The sequence below is a fragment of the Centruroides sculpturatus genome, unplaced genomic scaffold (genome assembly GCF_000671375.1).
Source record: "Centruroides sculpturatus isolate CEXI.00-Female unplaced genomic scaffold, Cexi_2.0 scaffold171, whole genome shotgun sequence".
NCBI lineage: Eukaryota > Metazoa > Arthropoda > Arachnida > Scorpiones > Buthidae > Centruroides > Centruroides sculpturatus.
In genome coordinates this window covers 559,278-581,222 of record NW_019384470.1, presented here as the reverse complement: position 1 = coordinate 581,222, position 21,945 = coordinate 559,278, and the positions used below count along the sequence as shown (strand labels likewise).

The 21,945-nt window shown below is 29.7% G+C and overlaps 1 protein-coding gene across 1 annotated transcript in view; it reads right to left on the bottom strand.

Moving 5' to 3' along the window:
- LOC111621132 (EH domain-binding protein 1-like) overlaps positions 1–21,945 on the bottom strand; it is a 110,241-nt gene that overhangs the window by 8,967 nt on the left and 79,329 nt on the right. The window contains exons 14-15 of the mRNA XM_023363203.1: positions 2,655–2,772; positions 2,471–2,567 (exon numbers count right to left, since the gene is read on the bottom strand). Coding sequence (XP_023218971.1) covers positions 2,471–2,567; positions 2,655–2,772 — 215 coding nt within the window. The remainder of the gene's footprint in view (positions 1–2,470; positions 2,568–2,654; positions 2,773–21,945) is intronic.

Below are 21,945 nucleotides of genomic sequence, written 5' to 3'. Positions count from 1 at the left end.
GGTCTGGAGTCGGTCGATAACGGACGATTACGCCACTGTTTATGTTCGTTCGCGCAGTTTTTGATGAGTCATATCATTCTTAACTTGGACGGAAATGAAATTTGTTACAACGTTGCACTTAGTCTTTCATATTTGTTGTTAGTAATTTAAAAGACATTTTGAAACACATACGGAACGATAATAATTTTTTAAAAATATAATAACACAAAAATGAAAAGGGAACTCAGGTACATCTATCGAGAGCCACAAATAATCCTTCAAATAGCCGCATGTGACTCGCGAGCCGCAGGTTGGCCACCCCTGGCATATAGTTTAATTTATAAACTGAACAAAATTCATTTATCTGATGCTAATAAAAATCATATGTTTTTCATACAGGACTTAAACTGGAAATTTAGCAAATTGTGTAAAATTATTTTTATTTAGTTATTTTGATAAAACTTAATTCACAATCATCACTAATAATTTTAATAGACTATCAGAATAAAAAGAAATTCAAATTCATAATTTATATTATTTTAATTTTACAGATTATATTCAATAAAAGCATTTATCAAGAATGCCATTTAAAATTTTTTAAACATAGATTTCAATTTATTATAAAAAGAATAACTTAATAAAAACTAAACCATAAATAAATATTCAAATAATTTTTCATATTTTAACAATGAATCTGGATGAACAAAAAAGTTAATTATTATATGTAAATTAAATAAATAATGATGTATAACTATGCAGCATAAAATATAATCATAAAAATATTCTTTATGACATTTGATAAATCTTTTATCATGAAATTCATATATTTATGACAGAAATATATAAAGCAACAATACTCAAGGTAAATGGGCCACAAAATTTTTATTTCAAGCATATAAAAAGAATATTTTTAAAGAACATCTGATATATGTACCATACACTACCAATTGTAAAAGTCAAAGAAAAAAAGCATTCCTTTCTTTAACTTGAAATAACTAAGATCAACTTACATATATTAGAGAATTGTATAATTTATAAAATCCTGATGTATAACTATGATGTATAACTAATGATGTATAACTTTTATAATCATTTAAGTTTGTTGCTTCAAATATCTTCATGGACCAGATTAAATTATATGATATGCTGGATCTGGTCTGCAAGCTATATAGTCTAGGTACAGTTGAAGTATAGTACAGTAGAATCCACTTATTGTAATACTTTTATGACTTATCTATACTAATAAAATAACTGTTTGATAACATTAACATAGTAAGTAAATGGGGCTACAGTTAGTTAAAATTATGATTTTATTGACTCTATCATTAAAAAGACAAACAAACAATTTAAAAATATATAACTTGAAGATTTATTAATTATAATTATTATTAGTAGTATTAACTCGCATGCTTTCAGACATGCTAATTCTAATAACTTATATGACTGATAACAATATTCATAATTACAATAAGTGTAGTCTATCATATTACAGTTGCTCACTTCATCCAATAAAAACATATTCTCATATATTATTAGAGGCATTTTAATATTTTTATTCATAATTATTCATCTAATTTGTTCAAACTATATTAATCACTGCATTAATTTAGTATATTTTAATTCAAAAACAATTGTGTCAAAGAAAAATGGAGTTAGTCCAAACTTACAACCTGCTTTCTGTAAACTATGTGATGACCCCTCTAATTCTCTAAGCAGGCTTGTAAAGTACTATTTGGAAGAGTCCATGTTTCAGAGAGTAGTTTGGAGTTATCTTATTTTTTTACATACATTTATTATTCTCTCATGTAAAGACAAATGAATGTAAATGTAAGTAGAAACAAACCTGTTTAAGGAACATGATTTTAGTGAATCAATTAGATAATTATTTAATCTAAATCATATATATGAGGGGAGTCCGATATTAAAGGTACAGGCCAAAATTACACTAACATTTATAATTAAAGAAAATATTTAACACATTCCACAAAAACTACAACTTTTGTTTATTTCTTAATATAATCACCATAAACGTTGAGACATTTATCCCAGCGTGACAGGGATGTTCAAACTACTGTCATGCTGGGATAAATGTCTCAATATTTACATTGATTATGTCAAGAAATAAACAAATGTATGTAGTTTTTGTGGAATGTGTTAAATATTTTCTTTAATTATAAATGTTAGTGTAATTTTGGCCTGTACCTTTAATATCGGACTCCCCTCGTATTTTGTTTCAAGAAAAAATCCTATGGGCATGCTTGATATACAAGGTATATAAAAATTTATAAATTTTATTATGCATCTTAAATTATTAATAGTATTAAATACATAATACTGAATATGTAGTGTGAAATTAAATTAACTTGACACTACTAACCTATTACTATAACAACTTTTAATAATTATAATAAATTAATATTTGTAATGCATTTTCACTTTCCCCCATTTTCTTCATAAATTTTATATAATAGATTGCAAATTATTTACTTACAGAATATTTAACTGCATTTGGCGACGAATTAAAGCATTCTTTTTATTGACCAGAGTAAACCACTGTTGCATTAACTCTTCTTCTAATACACTATTTCCTAAATGTTAAAACATTAAATGTTATAATAAAAACAAATCTATTTTAATTAAACTAAAATAATAAATACTTCATTCAAAATATTAACCTGATTCCATTACTTTTCTTAATTTTTTTTCTAATTCTGCAGCATTTTTATCAATTTCCAATTGTTCTCTTTCTAATGCATCTAATTCATGATGAACATAGGAACTTTTTGATTTTATCTATTAATAAATACTGTAAATATATTAATATGAAAACACCACTAAATTCAAAAATATTTATAGCATTTTTTTACAGCATAATACAATATAAATGCTACATTTTTTTAATAAATAAAATACAATAAAAGTCTTGATTGACATAAACATATATTACTTCAAAAATTACCTTTTAACATATTATATACTTATATGATAGCTATATCAAAGCAATAATTAAACATTCAAGTTTATCAAATCATACAAATTAATATTATATAAACCAAAATTTGCTTGTTTATTTAATTCATTATTAATCCACACTCATTTCACTCATTTAGGAAAGTTTTATCCCCTTTTTATATAGAGATCATTGATAGTAAGTTGTTCAGAAATTACATCATCAATCTGGAATTATGAAATATAATTTTTACACTGTCCAAATGATAAGTAGCTTCTCAATATAAGTAATAAAGAAGTAATTAAACCATAAAATAAGCTTTTTCTTAAATTATAAACATTTCCCAAATTACTAAAAAATATACAAACATTTCCCAGGAACTTCTGGAAAATTCCAGAAGGAAATATTCTGATAATTCAAGAAACCATATTATATACTGCTGTGAATTGTCTGCATGAAATTATGGTACTATATACATACATACATTTTTTTTTTTAAAGTTTATCCTCAGAAATTTTAAAATATATTTAGGAAGAACATTAAAAAGTTATTGTTTTCAAACAATCTGATTATCTCTACAGTAAAAAACTGGCTTTGAGTGAAAGTTCATAAAAGAAATCAAAATTTTATTCATTAGTACTAGCTTTTCAATGTACTGTGTTTTATTATTAGCTATTTAATTATAAGATCTATAAAATGTAAATTAGTCATAATTTGCATTGTTAATTAGGTTTAACTTGATAAAGGAAAAAAATCTAATAATAGAAAGTTATTTATTATGACATCATAACAATGCTGGGCTGCCATTTTAATCATATTTTTAATTTATTGAATTTAAAATATATGTTCACCTCAAATTATTAGTAGTGTCTTGTCCCTCTACATAATACTTTTCCTTTAACAAATGAGTTGTGCTGGTCATCTATTAACTGCTTTCAGGGAAATAGTTTTCAATTGAAATAATGTGGCTTCTGATTTGTATCAGAAGTTTGTACATACATACATAGATACAAGAAAGACTTCAGCAGTACATGAGGTGAGAATTTAACCTAACATAACCTAACCAGAAACCAAGCTAAGAGTCCCTAATCTAACTTGCAACTAGGATCAACTTAAACTAACTGAATTTAGACTGAAAAAGAATATGGAAAATAAGAATTAAAAACAAAGTTGAAAGACAGCTATATATTGATGTCGAAACAAAGCAAGGGAAAGCTAATTGCCTTTCGTGCCCCTGGAGTGAGTGGTCTCAAGAGTCTCACTAAGGGATGTGAATGCGAGTAGATGATGGAACATTGCACATGTGTGAATGAGTTGATGCAGGTTGCAAGGCCAATTGTACCTTAAAGTCTGGATATAGTTAATTGAGGCCTCCTGCCCCTAAGGTTTCCATATCTGGTCTCAGATTTCATCTATCTAACTCCATTCTCGAGATTAAGGTAAGACAGACGGAAACAGTGAAAATATATGTCTACAATTTTTTCAAATTGCAGCCCAATAACTCTTAACATTCAAAACAGCTCAATAATTTACAAAATAAGAGTTCAAAGATTTTGTAAATCACTTCTAGCTGATCAGCTACATACCCATCACATTTATATATGAGTGATATAATAACTCATATATATTTTAAATGCTACAAATTATAAGATTATATAGATATAGTAGTAATTTTATAAAAAAATTGTAAAATCACTACTCTTCTATTATTATTATTATTGAATTTAAAAATATTTTATATTAAAACTTATCAGTTACAACAAGAGTCAGCACACAGGTAACTGGTATCTGAAAGAAAATGAGTTTTACTGCCCTTGTCTTTTTCACTTCAGAATTGAATAAATATGTAAAGATACCCTTTGAAAATACAATGTAAAACATTTAATTCAATGGTTCATCATTCTCATAGATTTTGCTTGTGTCACTTTCCTTGTTTGATGTACAATATTCTTCAAAATATCATATATACTTTAGTAAACTTTCATGAGATTTAATACTTAGAAAAATCTTTCTCCAGTCATTTACCAAAATTGAGACCAATTCTTCAAATTGAAATCAGAATTATTAAAAGTTATGTAACGAAACATGTTGATTAATGTGTTTGCAGGTTTTTAATCAATCTTAACAGTATTAGTCATACAATATATCACAAAATTATTTCTAAAGCTGGAAATATTCAAATTCACACTAACCTTGCAGACACTTCCAGTATTAAAACTATTGTAATATCTAAACTTCAAATGTTTTTGGCCATGTTTAGGGGCCAGCATCAGGCTTCTACCAAAAAAATTTGGCATGCATCTAGTTTCAAAACCAGAAAAGTTGGCATGCAATGCAAAATCTCTTGTAGAAGTCTGATCTGGCTTCTAAACATGGCCAAAAACATATTCAATTTATATATTATAATGGTTTTAATGCTGGAAGAGAGTGCAAAGTTAGCATGAGTTTTCTTATCATGCACTTTATGATCTTCAAACTGTTTAAAGAGCATACATAAATAAATTAGAAGCATAAAGCAGCAAGCACTGGTATAAAAAGTACTTATTATTTTCATGTAAATTTTGTTTCAGGTTTGTTTGTTACTTGGCAGCCACATTGTCACCACCAAGTGTTTGGCCATTTGCATTGCTGCTATTTGTATATCGCTGCACCTGCCTCATCAGAGGCAGCCCTTGGGTGTCCATGCCTTTCTGGAATTCCCTTATATTCATCATTTGCTTATGGGCTATGCCCCAAGTTTTGTACATTTGTTAATTTCAATTAATGGAACCGACTGGGTGCTCTGAGGTCTCATGTTTCACACTTTCCTATTAGTCAAGAAAAGACTAATCTTTTTCTCGTTTCCTCTAAAACTCTTCATCCTTCCTTTTCAAAGGCTATGCTGTAAGGTAATGCTGGCCTTCTACTCCTTTCCAGTAAAGTAAAGGTATAAAATGTACAGCAATGTCTGAAACCTTCAGATTGCATGTAACTTATTGAATTTTGTAAAAATAAAAAATGTTTCTTAATCCATTATTTTTGATAATCCAGTAGGTGGAAATAACAATCTTCTACTGTAGTTAAGGACCATTCATAAATGACGACACACTAAAATTTCACATTTTTAACCCCCTCCCTCCCATGTCATTCATTGTCATATTATGACAAAGCCTCTCTCAAATAATGTTACATGGTTTCAAATGATGGCTGTTACTACATATGACAAAGCTTTTGCATTATTGTGACATGAATATGCTATGTCAATTATGTAATGATATTAACACAAAAAGATTTATTTACTTTTATCAAAATAAGAACTCTATGCTACAACAACATTCCATTAATCAAAATTTTTATTTTCACTACACCTTCCTAACAAGTTATTTCATTCCCACAGATTTATAAAATGTTCTTCATTGACACGATGAAATGTTGAAAGCATGTATTGCTATGGAAATACTTTTTCCTATCATGACTAAGTCATCAGCATTCATGCATTCAGCACCTTCTGCATTACATTTCTGAATAAAGCATTCCAAAAAAATGCAAAAGTCATTTCCCCAGTCCATAAAGGACACTATGTTTTAGAGTTTTTTTAAATATAAATTTAAGTGAAGAAAGAATATGTTTTATAGAATATGTTTTAAAGAATATGTTTTAAATTTGATTTATTGCATTAAAAAGCATGTATGATACTGATTAATGGTAAATGTGAAACATGATATTGCAAGGATCATTCCCTTTTAAGGTCCTTTGTCACATTCTGAACTACTCTTCCTCCACCATGAGATCTCATATCAATTACAGATAGCCCCTTACCATTTACAACTTATAATCAAGAAAATCATTTACATATAAATAAAACATCTTAAGCTTTTAATAAATCAGTATTTTAAAAAATATCTTTTGTTTTTTTCAAATTTGAAAGTTTTAATCTATAACTAGGTACTTAAAAACAAAATAATTCATTCAAAAGTATAATACATTCAATTAAAAATAGCTAGGAAGATAAAAGTATTTCTTTTCAATATTGTTCAAATTTGATTTTTCATGTTATTCTATATGTAATCTTTTAAATATTATACACTGACATTCAGCACTAATTTTGACAAAGCAGAGTTAAAAATAGATTATAAATAAATAAATTATTCATTCACTTTTTAAAAATTATTATTTAATTTTATTACACTAAAAGCTAGCTGTTCACTCAGAACTGTTGCTTCTAATTACAACATCCAAATCATCAAGAATTTCAGTCATCATCTTAATACTGTTACTAGTAACCAAGTTATTAATTACATATGCTTAGTGTCAACTTGTCAGCTAATAATAAGAAAAACTACAATCTGGAGTTTTATAGTGTTGCAAGAAATTACAAAATTGAAAAATCTTATTTGTTTGGTACTTGAACAAAAACTAACCATGTATACACTTTGTGGAATGACATCTATTTTACAAAATTTTCAATGTGATTTCATGACCTTAATTTTGAGTTATGTTCTAATGTTTAATTATCATGTTGTGAGAATACTATAGTATGGATTTATGTATATTTTTATTATTTGAAAAAAACATTAAATATATAAAAAAATGAAATTCATTGCCTAAAGATGCTGTGACACCACCAATTATCCAGTAAAATCTTATTAAGAAAAAGATGACCATATAAATAGTTTTTTAATTATACCTGTCAAATTCTTTTTGGTTATTGCAATTTTATCTAATGTGCATTTATACATGAAAAGCAGAGAGAGTGAATATGTAAAAAATATAAGGATTTGTTGTGGTAAAAAATTCAAAATTTTGAGGTATAATGTGTGTTTTTGTGGACAAAGGACCTAGCAACATTACTTCCTTGCTCACTCTATTCATAACCTAAAAGTATTTTTGTCTATTTTGTTTTAAAAAGTTATGATTAAAATTAAGTTGAATATTCCCTCCCCTTTGAGAAAATTGTTGCAAGAAAAATTGCTACAATTACAGAAATTATTTCATCTTATTCTTTCAATAGTGTTCTCCAATCTCATCAACCAATGAGAGAATTTTGCATGCTTTGTAGATCATGCAACCAATCAATCATAATGCAAAGTTGCTTTTGAACATTCTACAAATTTCTGGAGTCTCTGGTACTAAATACTACTGATATACTCTCTCCAGTCAATAAGTTCTGAGACAGAGGGTGTAAGAAACTATTTATTGGAGGAAAAGAGCTACACAATACCACCTTTGAAGTACATTAAAGTTTCTATAGTCCATCACTCATGAGTCTGATACATCCTGTAATCTAACACTCTGCAGAATAGCACACACAAAATTTTCATGTTACAATTCATCAATGTACAGTACAAGTATACTGTCAGTTGCTAGTTATTCAGGGGCAGATCTACATAGGGACTAATAGGGCTTAAGCCCTGGGCCTCCAAGTGTTAAAGGCCCACAAAAATTGAATTATCATCATAAATTTTTAATACTTTTTCATTACAACAAGCACTTATCGTATAGAAAAAATAGTTCAGACAGCCGGATGGCCAAGCACTCAAGGTGGCAGCCTACCTCTCGGGGAACCCGGATTTGAATCTGGACGGGTTGAAAAATCCCCAGGAATTTTTCAGGAGGTGGTCCATTTGGATATGTCAGGCCCTGTCCCTCACCACTTGGTTGCCCCATTGTGGGCCTGGCCAAACCCATAATGGGCCTGCTAAAGAGGCCTTTTAGTGCCCACAGAATGGAAAGAGTTAAATAAAAAAAAAGTAAAAAATAGTTAATAGGTTAGGTAAAAATGGGGCCCCATTGGACTTCAATAAGCCCTAGGCCCCAAAGAACCTAGATCCGCCCCTGTAGTTATTTGTTATACATGCAGTCACCAAAACAATCATAATTAATATAATAAAGTAATCTGCAAACAAAGTTCATTTTTTAACCAGGTAATACCTACAAGTGGCCCTGGTCTTCATCCCCTTTAAGCTAGAATGTATATACTGAACAGTACATAGATACAAAATCCATTAGTCCGGCAATCTGCTGTAATCTGATACCCACTGGTCCAATATATGTCACAGAGACTCTACTGTACTTCTCTTCTGCAGCTATGCACTTCTGTCAACATCCATACCATTGGTAGAAACAGTCAGCCAAGTCATTTTTGCCATCAGTTTGAGAGTATCAATTATGGCTGCTTGAATCTCATAAGATGTCATCAATCTGCTCTGGTTGCAAATACTTTCCAGAAACAATGTGTCCTTTTAATCACAACTGCTTTACTCCTATCCTGGTATAGAGTATTCATATGTTTACCTCTTGATCCAACTTTTATTCCAATACTATGATGTTCACATCTCTTTATTTCACAATTGATTGATAGCAATACACTCTTTGCTATTTTATGAGAAGATAAATATTAAGCATTCAAAGCAACAATTATAAATTTTTTATGTAATGTTAGCTGTTGAAAACTTTCCATTTTGTTTATAAAAGCACACCACATTTCCATGAAATTTTATACAAATGGAAAATGCAACCATCAGAAACATTGCTTCAGTAGACTTTGTCAGCCAATGAACAGCAATGAAAAGTTACATTGATCAAGCATACATAGGAAAAGAATTCAAACAGTGGACAAGGCCACCAAATGTTTAAAAATTCATTAATTATCTAAGTGCCACATTCAAAGAAAAGCATCACAGCACTATTTTAAGATACATCAATTGATGTATAGTTAAATGAAGAAAGGAAAGCTTTCCCATCCAAAGAGAAAAAGAAAAGGCTGAAAAACAAATGATTTTATGGAAATACTTATTGATATCATCATGTATCAGGTTAAAGGTGGGCAATCTTTAGAGGTCAAATGAAATAAAGATTTTTATAGTATGTTTTTAGAGAATGCAAACTTTTTAAAAAAGTGCAGACTTATTTTAGCCAAACATATTGAAGGGTGTCCTACAAATGCAACATATCTGAATAACTGAATACAGAATAATTTAATTGTTTCACTATATAATATGATTCAACAAAAAGTTGTATCTTTACTTAATGATAAACCAATCTCCTTAATCACAAATGAAACAATGGAGTGTGGCTACAAAGAACAGATAGCAATCATTATTAGATTTAATGACACCAAAAATAGTCCTAAAAAAATTTTTCTAACCTTTCAGATGCCTGAAAAGTGAGAGAACAATTTATTTTTAACAAAACTAAATTATGTTTTGTGAATATTTTGAAGAGTTACTGATCATATATTACATAAATCTGTTTTAATGGAGGCAGTTTCCATGACTGGTTACAATACAGGTGTTCAGTAAAGCATAAAAAGCAAAACACTGGCATTTTGTATGTACTGTACATTGTTTAAATCTTGCTCTTGTTCATGTCTTGACATCTTGTCAGAAAAATAAAATTTTTTGGGCTATTTAGTTGCTTTATACATTTATTGAGGGGAGTTCTGTCCAAAATTTATAGTTAGAAAAGATTGCTGATAAAGTGAGCTTAAAATTAAAAACTTATCTAGGTGGACCTGTCTAGCAGAAGTGATATCAGTAGTTAAATATAAATACTGGTTAGAAATTTCTTGAGAATACCATAATCCTGCATCTGCATGTTTATAGAAACACTACTGGTAATTCAACGATTCAAAACTACAGTTTAATTATATTTATTTTGGTTGATTACATACATAACTAGATGCATTTGGCAAACTTACATTTAAATGGCCTCTCATCAGTAACTAAAATTATTAAGAACTAGGTATAAGTATAAAATTAATTAAACATAAAACTGATAATAAAACATAATAGTATCTTAGTTTGCATTAAATCAGCTGTCACCTTAAACAAACAAATGTACACAAACATGATATGGATCATATTTCACTGATACATACTTTAGTCTTTGTCAAAAGAACTAGAAGAGACTGCATAAACAACAAATATAACTACAGCTAAAATAGTAGCGAGAGATCAACCCTGACAGAGGTTATAGTGGAATGAGAACGAGCAGAAGTAATACAAAAGATTCAAGACAAGAGACATCTTAAATCAGCAGAGGCATGGCAAATACACAAGACCAACCAGGCAGGACAAGTGATAAACTTCCGAGAATCGAGTAAAGTCTAACTGGCATGGAGAGTGGGCGTAATATGAATATTTTAGTATGAAAATGAACAGTTAAAGAAATAGGCACAGTTGTTGCCTTTCTACATTATAATTTTGTTACTTAATTCATTTATTTATTTTTTATGTTTATGTTTAGTTTATGTGTATGTTTGTACGTACATGTCAATATCCTGTATATATTCTATTCATCTATTCACGTATTGATAATGGACTTGTGCACTAGACGTTAAAGAAAATTTAAATGTTTAAAAATGTTCCAAAACATTCCAAGTTTCATTCTGTAGAAATTGGAATCGTTCAAATTTTTTCCTGAAGAAGGTCAATCAAATGACCGAAAGTATTTCAAGAGTAATAAAAAAAGCTGCATACTAAAAGGTTGTTTGAAGTTTGATTGTTTTTAAGAGATCTTCTGTTATTTTATTGGGCTGTAATTTGAAAAAATTGTAGACTTATAAATTTCCACTGTTGTCCATCTGTTTTTCCTTAATCTTGAGAATGGGTGTTAGATAAATGAAATTCAAGACCAGCGGTAGCTTAGTGGTAGGCGGCTTGATTAACTATATATGAACTTCTCATGCAAACTGAAAATCACACTATTTCAATTCAAAAGTTTTCTCCTGAAAGGAATTAAACAGATGATCAGCATGACTCCACTGCTAATGGAAAGTATGATGTACAGAGTCAAGAGACTACTGTACTAATTTGAGGCAGAGAGCATATATTTTAAATTAAATANATAACAATTAACAGATAGTTGAGATAAAATGCTACTTACTGGTTGTTTTATACTTAACTTAAAAATGAATGATGACAAAGGTGAAAAGTCTTTTCTTTTTATTAATAATTTTTCAATGTGTGTTGATGTGGACTATAATAATTATAATATCAAATTTAATTTAAAATAATTTTGTTTGCCTGGTACTTATTATTTTATTGGGCTTCAATTTGAAAAAATTGTAGACTTATACATTCTTACTGTTGTTCGTCTGTCCTTCCTTAATCTTGAGAACAGAGTTAGATAAATGACTTGCATGACTCTATTGCTAGCAGGAAAGTATGATGTACGAGGGTAAGACACTACTGATTTGAGGTGGAGAACATATATTTTAAATTAAATAATTAAAAATATGATTAAAAATTGCACCCTAGCATTTTGATGATGTCACAATAAAAAACTGCTTGTCATAAAATGAATTCAAAAGAATATATTTTTGCTTTGAAATAAAGACTAACATTGTGACAAAAGAACTAAACATTGAAAAAACCATATTAGTATATACAATAAAGTAAAAGCAACTACAATGATATGGACACAAGAAAGAATGAAGCCTATGAGATTATCCAGTATTATATAGAATGCTTTTACAGAAAGAAAATAGAGACCAGGACCAAGAACAAAATGGATCAAAACTATTATGACAAATTCATGACCTGACACTTACAGGGAGCTTTCATTATCTCGAGAGACTGGAAACAGCAGAAATGTATTGTCCACGATTCAATCCATTAAATTAGATGAGGGTAGTAGTAGTAGTAATAATAATAATAATAATAATAATAATAGTAGTAGTATACATCCAAGTTCGCCTACGACATTGAAAGCTCAAGATTAGTGTTGCCACCTTTTGAAAATTGCTGACCTGGACAGCATGTGAGGTTTGTTCAAACAGAAATTCCTGATGCATGTGCAATGTCATTTTACAATGTAAAGAATAACGTGCATGGTGGTTCAAAACCAGTTACAGTTAGGGACTAGAGACTTGTGTAGGAGTAACCTAAATTAAGAAAGAACAGGTACAGATGACTTAGCTCTATTGGATATTGGAGAGAGATGTACGATCTTACATGCAATAAAAAAATAAAAATAAAAAGGTCTATGACAGGTTGTGTGCCACACATTGGTGTAAACAGACTAACATGGTAGAATTGCAGATGAGTTTCAGTGAGTGTGAGTTATTTTGCTGTTAAAATAGTGTAAATTTGTAAAAATATTTGCAAGAACTTTGTTTCATCATAATTTCACAATTAATATGAAATTCCCAGACAAAATTAATAGTTCACCCGGACAGTGAGTCAATTCCTGGACTGTCCAGGTGAAAACCGGATGGGTGGCAACACTACTCAAGATATTGACTTGATTACTACTATGAAAAATGTCAACTCAACTTCCTGAGGAATTCATTGTTTATGATGAGGCCAGGGCCGCCGTAAGCGGGCGTGCAAGGCGTGCACCGCACACGGGCGGCACGTCCAGGGGGGCGGCAAAGAGCCTTTCTGGCAAGCTCAGCGTAGGTAGTCGTAGTTAAACAGGGGGCGGCATAATCGGTATTGCACACGGGCGTTCAAACAGCTAGCGGCGCCCCTGGATGAGGCAAGATTAACTGCATTTCAAGACCATTTTTGAAGAGCTTGCTCAAGCATATCAGGAAATAGATGCTGATATTCCTCCAGGTAAGAAGAGGAAAATCTCCTACATAGATGATAAAAGTAAATTCCAGTACCATTTTGCAACCAAGAAGAAAAAGATAATAACCTACATTTCATACTTTGCAGAATGGTTTGATGAAAAACTTTATCAATAAACAACAACACTTATCACATCAATAATGACACACAAGTGCTGTTACAAGTAATGTGACTATCTTGTCCAAATCTAGAGGTTGGACATGAGGATTTGAAGGCCATAAGAAAAAGATTCAAGACTCAGTCTTGTAAGTTGGAGATTGAAGTGAAGTTGTTCCAGAAATCATAGAAACAATTTGATAAAAATAAAAATTTCAAAAAGAAATATGATAAATTTAAAAATTGTATTAAAAGAATTAAAGCATACCTTAAAGACATAGTTTAAGTATAATTCCAGCTGATAAATTAGAAACAGATATACTGAATGAAATTAAAGCAGATATCACATTAACTGATAAGTATGTTCAACTTCCCAAGGACCCTAACTAGTGATATTAGGTATTGCCTAGAGAGGGAGTCTAAAAAGTTACTTAACTAAAGATCAATAAGAAAGAATATCAATTTATCATGGAATATAATACAATGGGTGATTGGTTAATGAATATAATCCATTCCAAGACTTTGTTCGCTATCCAAATTGTTCATTAACTGATTATCAATTTATCGTAGGTTTGTATGGGAATTTGATTAATTCGTTCTGGAGACCCAAAAAAAATAAAAATATATATACTTTCTTACTACATTTAACTTATATGTAATAATAAAAATACATATATACACAGTCTTGCCTTTTTACTAGTTATGTTTTTTTGTTTGTGGGGATTAAAGAATCTGTCTAATGTCGATTGCTTTTCTCTCTTCTTCAGGATTTTCAGAATTAATAGCATTGTAATTGTAGAGATCCCCAAGCCTATTAATCTCAACCTGGTTTGTATACCATTCTAAGACCGTAGATCTGACATCCCCCACTTCTTCAAAAGACATTTAATTAATAGCAGATATCAGCATTAATCCTCTTTTTCATAATAAAACATATCTTGCTGAGTTTCTTGGTATATTCATTCAAGAGTTCTTGGCATTCTTCTGTAGTCAGATCCGTTTCAGGTTCCATTATGAGCTCTTCAATATGCTTTATTTCTCAGATGTGATATTTGTTACTCCTTTAGCTGCTTGAGTCTTCTTGATTATACTGTATCTTTCTTAGATAAGATTGAACTGTGCCCTACTGTAGATTTGTTCAAGCCATACTGCCCAGCAACATCAGATATCTTCTGCCCACTCTCTACCTTTGCTATTATACCTTTCGAAAATAAAACCCAATGCAAAACTTAATGAGTGGCCACCTGACAGTCTCGCGAATGCTATAAAAGAATTGTTTCTGTCAGAAAATAAAAGGCTGGAATTTCAAGGAAGAGTTTCAAAGTTCGGAAAAATACTATCCGATAAGTATCAACCAAGTTGAGCATCGATGTCGACGTCTCTCGCACTCCAAAAAATTTTGAATTGTTACCTGAAGACAAGAGAAAATCAATCAGTATTTGCTGTTTTCGTCACTTCTTTTTATGTTTGTTCAGTGAAGTGTTCATTATCCAAACATGTGTTCATTGTCCGATCATAAAAATCTTTTGCGAAAGTGTTTGTTATCCGATATGTTCATTAACCGATCCCCCACTGTATATTAATGTACCAAACCTCCATATTACAAAAAAGAGGAGGCTTATAGACCATTAGTAGATATTAAACATTATCCTCTTTACAATTTGGAAAAAAATATAAAAAAAATAAATTAAATGTTTGATACCTCCAAAAATAGTATAAAAACACTGACGATTTTATTAAAAATCTTACAAATAAATGAAAATCATAGAATGTTCAGTTTGAATATAAAAAATATGTATCCACCAATCAAAAAACTTTTATAATGACTCCCTTTGGAATTTAAATTGTGAAGAGTGACTCATAAATCTTGTGATGTTTATTTTTAATAGTAATTATTTTAGAGACAATGAAAAATTTCTTACCCAAACAGATGGTATCTTTATGGGTTCTAAAAACTAGCTGATTTATGTATGTACACAACAGACATTATTTACAATCCTAAAAGGGTATTATTTTATGGGGGGAGTCCGATATTAAAGGTACAGGCCAAAATTACACTAACATTTATATAAAGAAACTATTTAATACATTTCACAAAAACTACATACTGTACCTTTGTTTATTTCTTGTCATAATTGCCTTAAATGTTAAGACATTTATCCCAGCATGACACTAGTGTGAACATCCTATCACAGTACTGTTGCTTGTTAAGTTGCTTGAAAGTAGTCCAGAACAGTGTCTTCCAATTCCTCCTGATCCGCAAAGCATCTTCCCGCCAAAAATTTCTTTAAAGGTCCAAATAAATGAAAATTTGACAAGGGACTAAATTTGGACTATGCGGAGGATGTTGCAGGACCTCCCAATTCCATTGTGCCAACCACAGTTTGGTTTGATTTGATGTGTAGAGTATAGTCCAGATTTAGCCCTCGGATTTTCATTTATTTGGATCTTTAAAGAAATTTTTGGCAGGGAGACACTTTGTGGATCAGGAGAAATTGGAAGACACTAAGTGTCTCCCTGCCAAAAATTTCTTTAAAGATCCAAATAAATGAAAATCCGAGGGCTAAATCTGGACTATACTCTACACATCAAATCAAACCAAACTGTGGTTGGCACAATGGAATTGGGAGGTCCTGCAACATCCTCCGCATAGTCCAAATTTAGTCCCTTGTCAAATTTTCATTTATTTGGACCTTTAAAGAAATTTTTGGCGGGAAGATGCTTTGCGGATCAGGAGGAATTGGAAGACACTGTTCTGGACTACTTTCAAGCAACTTAACAAGCAACAGTACTGTGATAGGATGTTCAACTAATGTCATGCTGGGACAAATGTCTCAATGTTTAAGGCGATTATGTCAAGAAATAAATAAAAGTATGTAGTTTTGTGGAATGTATTAAAAATTTTCTTTATTTATAAATGTAAGTGTAATTTTGGCCTGTACCTTTAATATATGACTCCCCTTGTAAAATAGCTATGTTGATGACAGTTTAATAATTTATGACTCTATATTAACTAGTCCACAAATTATTTTAGACTGAAAAATAATATACATCTGAATATTCAGTTTGATATAGAGACTGAAGATGATAATCAAATAAACTTTTCAGAAGTACAGTGGGTGATCAGTTAATGAACATAAAGAATCTGTCTAATGTCGATTGCATTTCTCTCTTCTTCAGGATTTTTCAGAATTAATAGCATTGTAATTGTAGAGATCCCTAAGCCAATTAACCTCAACCTGGTTTGGATGCCATTCTAAGACTGTTGTTCTGACATCTTCCCACTTCTTCAAAAGATGTTTAATAGCAGATATCGGCATTACTCCTCTTTTTCAAAAGAAAACATCTCGCCGAGTTTCTTGGCGTTATTCATTCAAGAATTCTTGGCATTCTTGTGTCGTCAGATCCGTTTCAGGTTCTACTATGAGCTCTTCAGTGTTCTTTATTTCTCAAATGTGATTTTTGTTACTCCTTTAGCTGCTTGAGTCATCTTGATTATACTGTATCTTTCTTAGATAAGATTGAACTGCAGCCTACTGTAGACCTGTTTGAGCCATACTGCCCAGCAACATCAGACATCTTCTGCCCACTCTCTACCTTTGATATTATACTCTCATTTTTCAAAAATAAAAACTGGCGCAAAATTTAACAAGTGCCTGCCCAACAGTCTTGCGAATACTATAAAAGAATTGTTTCTGTTAGAAAAATAAAAGGCTGGAATTACAAGAGAGAATTTCAAAGTTTGGAGTAATACTATCTGATCATTATATACTAGGTTGAGTGTCGATGTTGACGTCGAAGTCTTCTATGCTCCGAAAAGTTCCAAATTGTTGCCTGAAGACAAGGAAAGACCAATTGGTATTCATTATTTTATGTCACTTCTTCTTGTGTTTGTTTTGTGAGGTGTTCGTTGTCTGAACATAAAAATCTTTTGAGAAAATGTTCATTATCCGATTTGTTTGTTAACTGATCACCCACTGTATCTATTTTAAGAAAACTTAATTGTTTGAAATTTACTAAATACATAAAACCCTGTTATATTAAGGAAATTATGAACTATTATTCTGAAGCTCTGATGAATATGAAAAAGAATATTTTTAATATGTACATAAGAAAAATCAAAACAAGAACTAGCAACTGTGAGAAACAAACTGAATAAATAATAGAAACCTGCAATATTTTTGATTTAAACGATTATCCTAAACAACTAATTAACGATTGGCTTAAAATTTCACAATGAATAAACAAATTACTATCAAATAAACTGATTTATATTAAAGTTCCATATGTATAGTAATACTGTATACATAACTTATTTGAAAACCTTCAAAACATTTTCAGACCATTTGGTATTGTTTTAGCAATAAACCTACATGACACAATAATTAAACAGTTAAATAATAATTTTGATAATACAAGAAATAAAAAAGATATAGATTTTTAACCAATAATGTGATATATAAATTTTCTTGCAGTTGCCAACCACCTTTTTATTAAGTCTGAGAAACAGGGAGACAACTAAAAATAAGGCTGAGAAAGCACACTTGCACAATAAAATATAATTATATAGATTTTTCCATTGCTGTCCAATGTGTTAAAGCCAGTTGCCAGATTTTACTAAATAGTGTTCAGATATTATTAAAAGAAAATTACACAAACATTTAAAAATTATAAAAATGCCAAGAGATTTTAAAATAAATTTAATGATGGACTTATTAATCTGGCAACATGTGCTAATTTAATTGAAAGAGTCCATTAAAGTAAACCACTATTTAACTCTAATCCCAATGTATTGACTTTTCTTACTTTGTCAAAAGTGTAGAGTAACATTAGTGGTTCATACTCCATTTCTATAATCTTTGTAATTAATTTTATTTTTAAATTCAAAAATGTTTTTAACATTTTTTTAGAGAATATTTTTATATAATTACCTCTTTCTAACCTGTTACCGGTGTGTCTACTAACTCTTAACGATCCAAAACGAATCAAAACTAACGTTTTCAAACCCTTAACCGGTTCTTCTTCAGGTTTTTTCGAATCTCTGATGGAAAATGCAGCTCGTAAAAACTTTAAATTCGAAATATGAAGAAGAACCGGTTAAGGGTTCGAAAACGTTAGTTTTGATTCGTTTTGGATCGTTAAGAGTTAGTAGACACACCGGTAACAGGTTAGAAAGAGGTAATTATATTACTATTCTCCGGTGTTGTGGTAAAGATGAATATTTTTATATTTTATCCTTTTTATTTTATTTTATTATGTATTTAATTTTATCTATAAATATCTATTAAATTGAATAAGTTGTGCAGGTAATCATTTATTTGTTAATTTTAAACTCCCCTTTTTTAAAGTTTATTGTTTTACAGATCACAATAATTTTAAGTGATTTTATTTACTGGGTTTTAATTTTTTTCAAATTTTAAGATTTTTAAACTCTGGAATATTTTACATAGGTAAAAAATTATTTTGGTTACTTAATATTTCATTTTTATATTTTTAATCACATTCTTCTATTTTAATTCATACTTTTAGTTTTTAGATAATATTTTTTGATGTATAAAATCTATAACTGTGACTCTCTCCCACGTAAATTCATCTTTTTTTAAAAATATTTCATATTATATATTTAGTATGCAACATATATTATTATATATGCCTTTTATGTGCTAATATTAAACTAAAAATATAATTTCCTTGTGACTTTACTCAGGACCAGTTTTTTAAAGAATTTTCAAACACTGAAGAGGGTTTAGACCCAAAACATATACAAACATGACAATTCAAAGTGACTAATTTTGTCATGCTATACTAAATGCATATCCTATATAAGTCCTACATTTGTCAAGTTGTGAGATTTAAGAAGTACAAGTGTAACAGAACTAATAACTACTTGCAACATCTATAATACATTAAGTCCAATAAGCCATCACAAATACTTCCAATCAAAACTTGTGATTGACAAAATTATTTAACTTATTTAATGTAGAAATTAATATAATAATAAAAATTCAACATAAATGAAAAATACACCACATGCTATTTCTTATAGCTGATAAAACAACCACACATTACTGATGCAAATGGCAAAGCAAAAGCAGACATAATATAATATATTATCATCATATACTACATACAGCAATCATAGCAATGGAAAAATATCATAAATCCTGACTACTATATGTGAAGCTATAGGCCTATAGTCCCAGTAGGTGATACTCTAGGTTTATTGTAATTCTTTTTCTCTGTCTTTATGAACTTGAAATTACTTAAATTGATTTTCTGGACATAATTAAAATGTTATTCAGATTCTGACTCAGGCTCTTATACAGACCCAGACCAGGTCCCGATCTTTCCTTCCCTCTTATTAGTCCTAACAGTGATACTATCATGGCATGCTCTGTAAACTATTAATAGTTTATTTTGATTTTGGAGATGTTGATTTTGGCTCATATGTATTTACCAAAAAGTGTTTGTACAATAGCATTCTTACCAGAGTAACCTACTAAAAATTTTTAATGTTTGTCTGGTTATATATAGTCTGATGTCCATAATTCTTTTTACATGAACTATATAATACATATATCTAGGTCTATTTTTTAGCTGAAACAGACTAGTATGCCATACTGGCAGATAGCATAAAAAGTATCACTAATCACTACATAATATTAGCAGTTGATCAATAAAAATAACTCTGAGGTGCATTGCATAATTGTAAATCCACCTTAGAAATGCTATAACTGTTAAGAAAAGATTGTTCAATGTTAATTATTTTATATTTTGCATTAATAGCAACTCATTTAAGTAATAACAATAAAAAATTATTACACAAATAGTCAAACAAATTACTATTTTTAGGTGTTGCATAAATATAAATCCAAGTAACTATTTAATAACACCTAACTATAATTTTTTAAATTTTTTCTTGTTGTTTTTTAATTTAACCAATAGAGCAATGCAATGTGGATTAAATCTTTCTGACTTTGAACAGAACCAAATATCAATTTTAAACAAGGAAAGATACTCAAACTGGAAAATATTAACAATATTAATTAAACAGAAGTAATGGCGTACTAAACAGTTTCTTGAAATTTAACAAAAATTACAGAACCAAAAGGCAGTCAGCTAAACTCTTCATGTGACAAAAAACAGGCTGTTTTAAGAAAAATTTTAAAGTCAAATGTGTCCCTTGGTCAAATTGCTAAATGAAATGATATTCCTATGTCTAAATCAACCCTATCAAGAATTGCAAAATGTTTTGAACATTTAGTATATACTAAGAGGAAGATGAATGACCCCATCTCTAAAACCATATCACATGGAGCAACACTTGAAATTTGCCATGAAAAAGTATGCTGGAAGAAAAGCAAAAAGTTGTCTTCAGTGATGAAAAAAAAAATTTAATCTTGATGGGCCAGACTGATGGCAATATTATTGGCACAATCTATGAAAAGAGGAGCAAATTTTTACAAAACGTCAACAAGGAGGTGGCTCTGTTATGGTTTGGACTGCAATTAGTTGCCAATTGCTTTAATATTGCCTTTGTTAATGGCGATAAGAATGCTGAAAATTATCAGGCATTGTTAAAGAACACTTGTTGTCCTTTGGAGAAAAACTGGTGAAGTTTTTTGGAAGTTCCAGCAATACAATGCCTCTATACACAATGCAAGAAGCACATTTGAATGGTTTATAGACAATAGAACCTGCAACCCTATAGAAAATTTATGTGGACTACTGGCAAGAGCTGTTTATGCTAATGGAAAACAATATCAGACAATGAATAACTTAAAAGCAGCGATACTTTTCCACTGAAAATAAATTTAAAAAAACTAACAAATTTAATTAATTTTATACCTAATAGAATGATTAAAGTTATTTCTAAATGTAGTAAATGTATAGGTTATTAAATTTTTAAATTTTAATTATTATGCATAAAACTGTAAGTGGATTTATAATTATGAAACACTAAAAAACTAAATTCTGAAAAATGTTTTGAAAATTTATCTTATGATAATAATAATACCTACTTAAATTATTGTTAAACTAGTGGATGTCAACATATAATATATAAAATTTATCATAAAATAAATTAATTTTTAAAAATTGAGAATTTAAGGGATGAGTTTATACTTATACAAAGCACCTTATATGTTCAGTCACCATAAAGGCATACTGACAATAACTGTTTTAAGAAAAAGAACACTGCATATGTCATATATTAAAAGGTATTATAGTTAGAAAGTAGTGTGGCTTTATTGTATACTTTTTCCATAAGCTTGCCATTTAGCATAACCAAATTTCAGTTCTATCTTACTGGTAGGTTACCATATGTTTGGAGGTCTAAACCAGAATTTTTAGCTGAAAATGTTG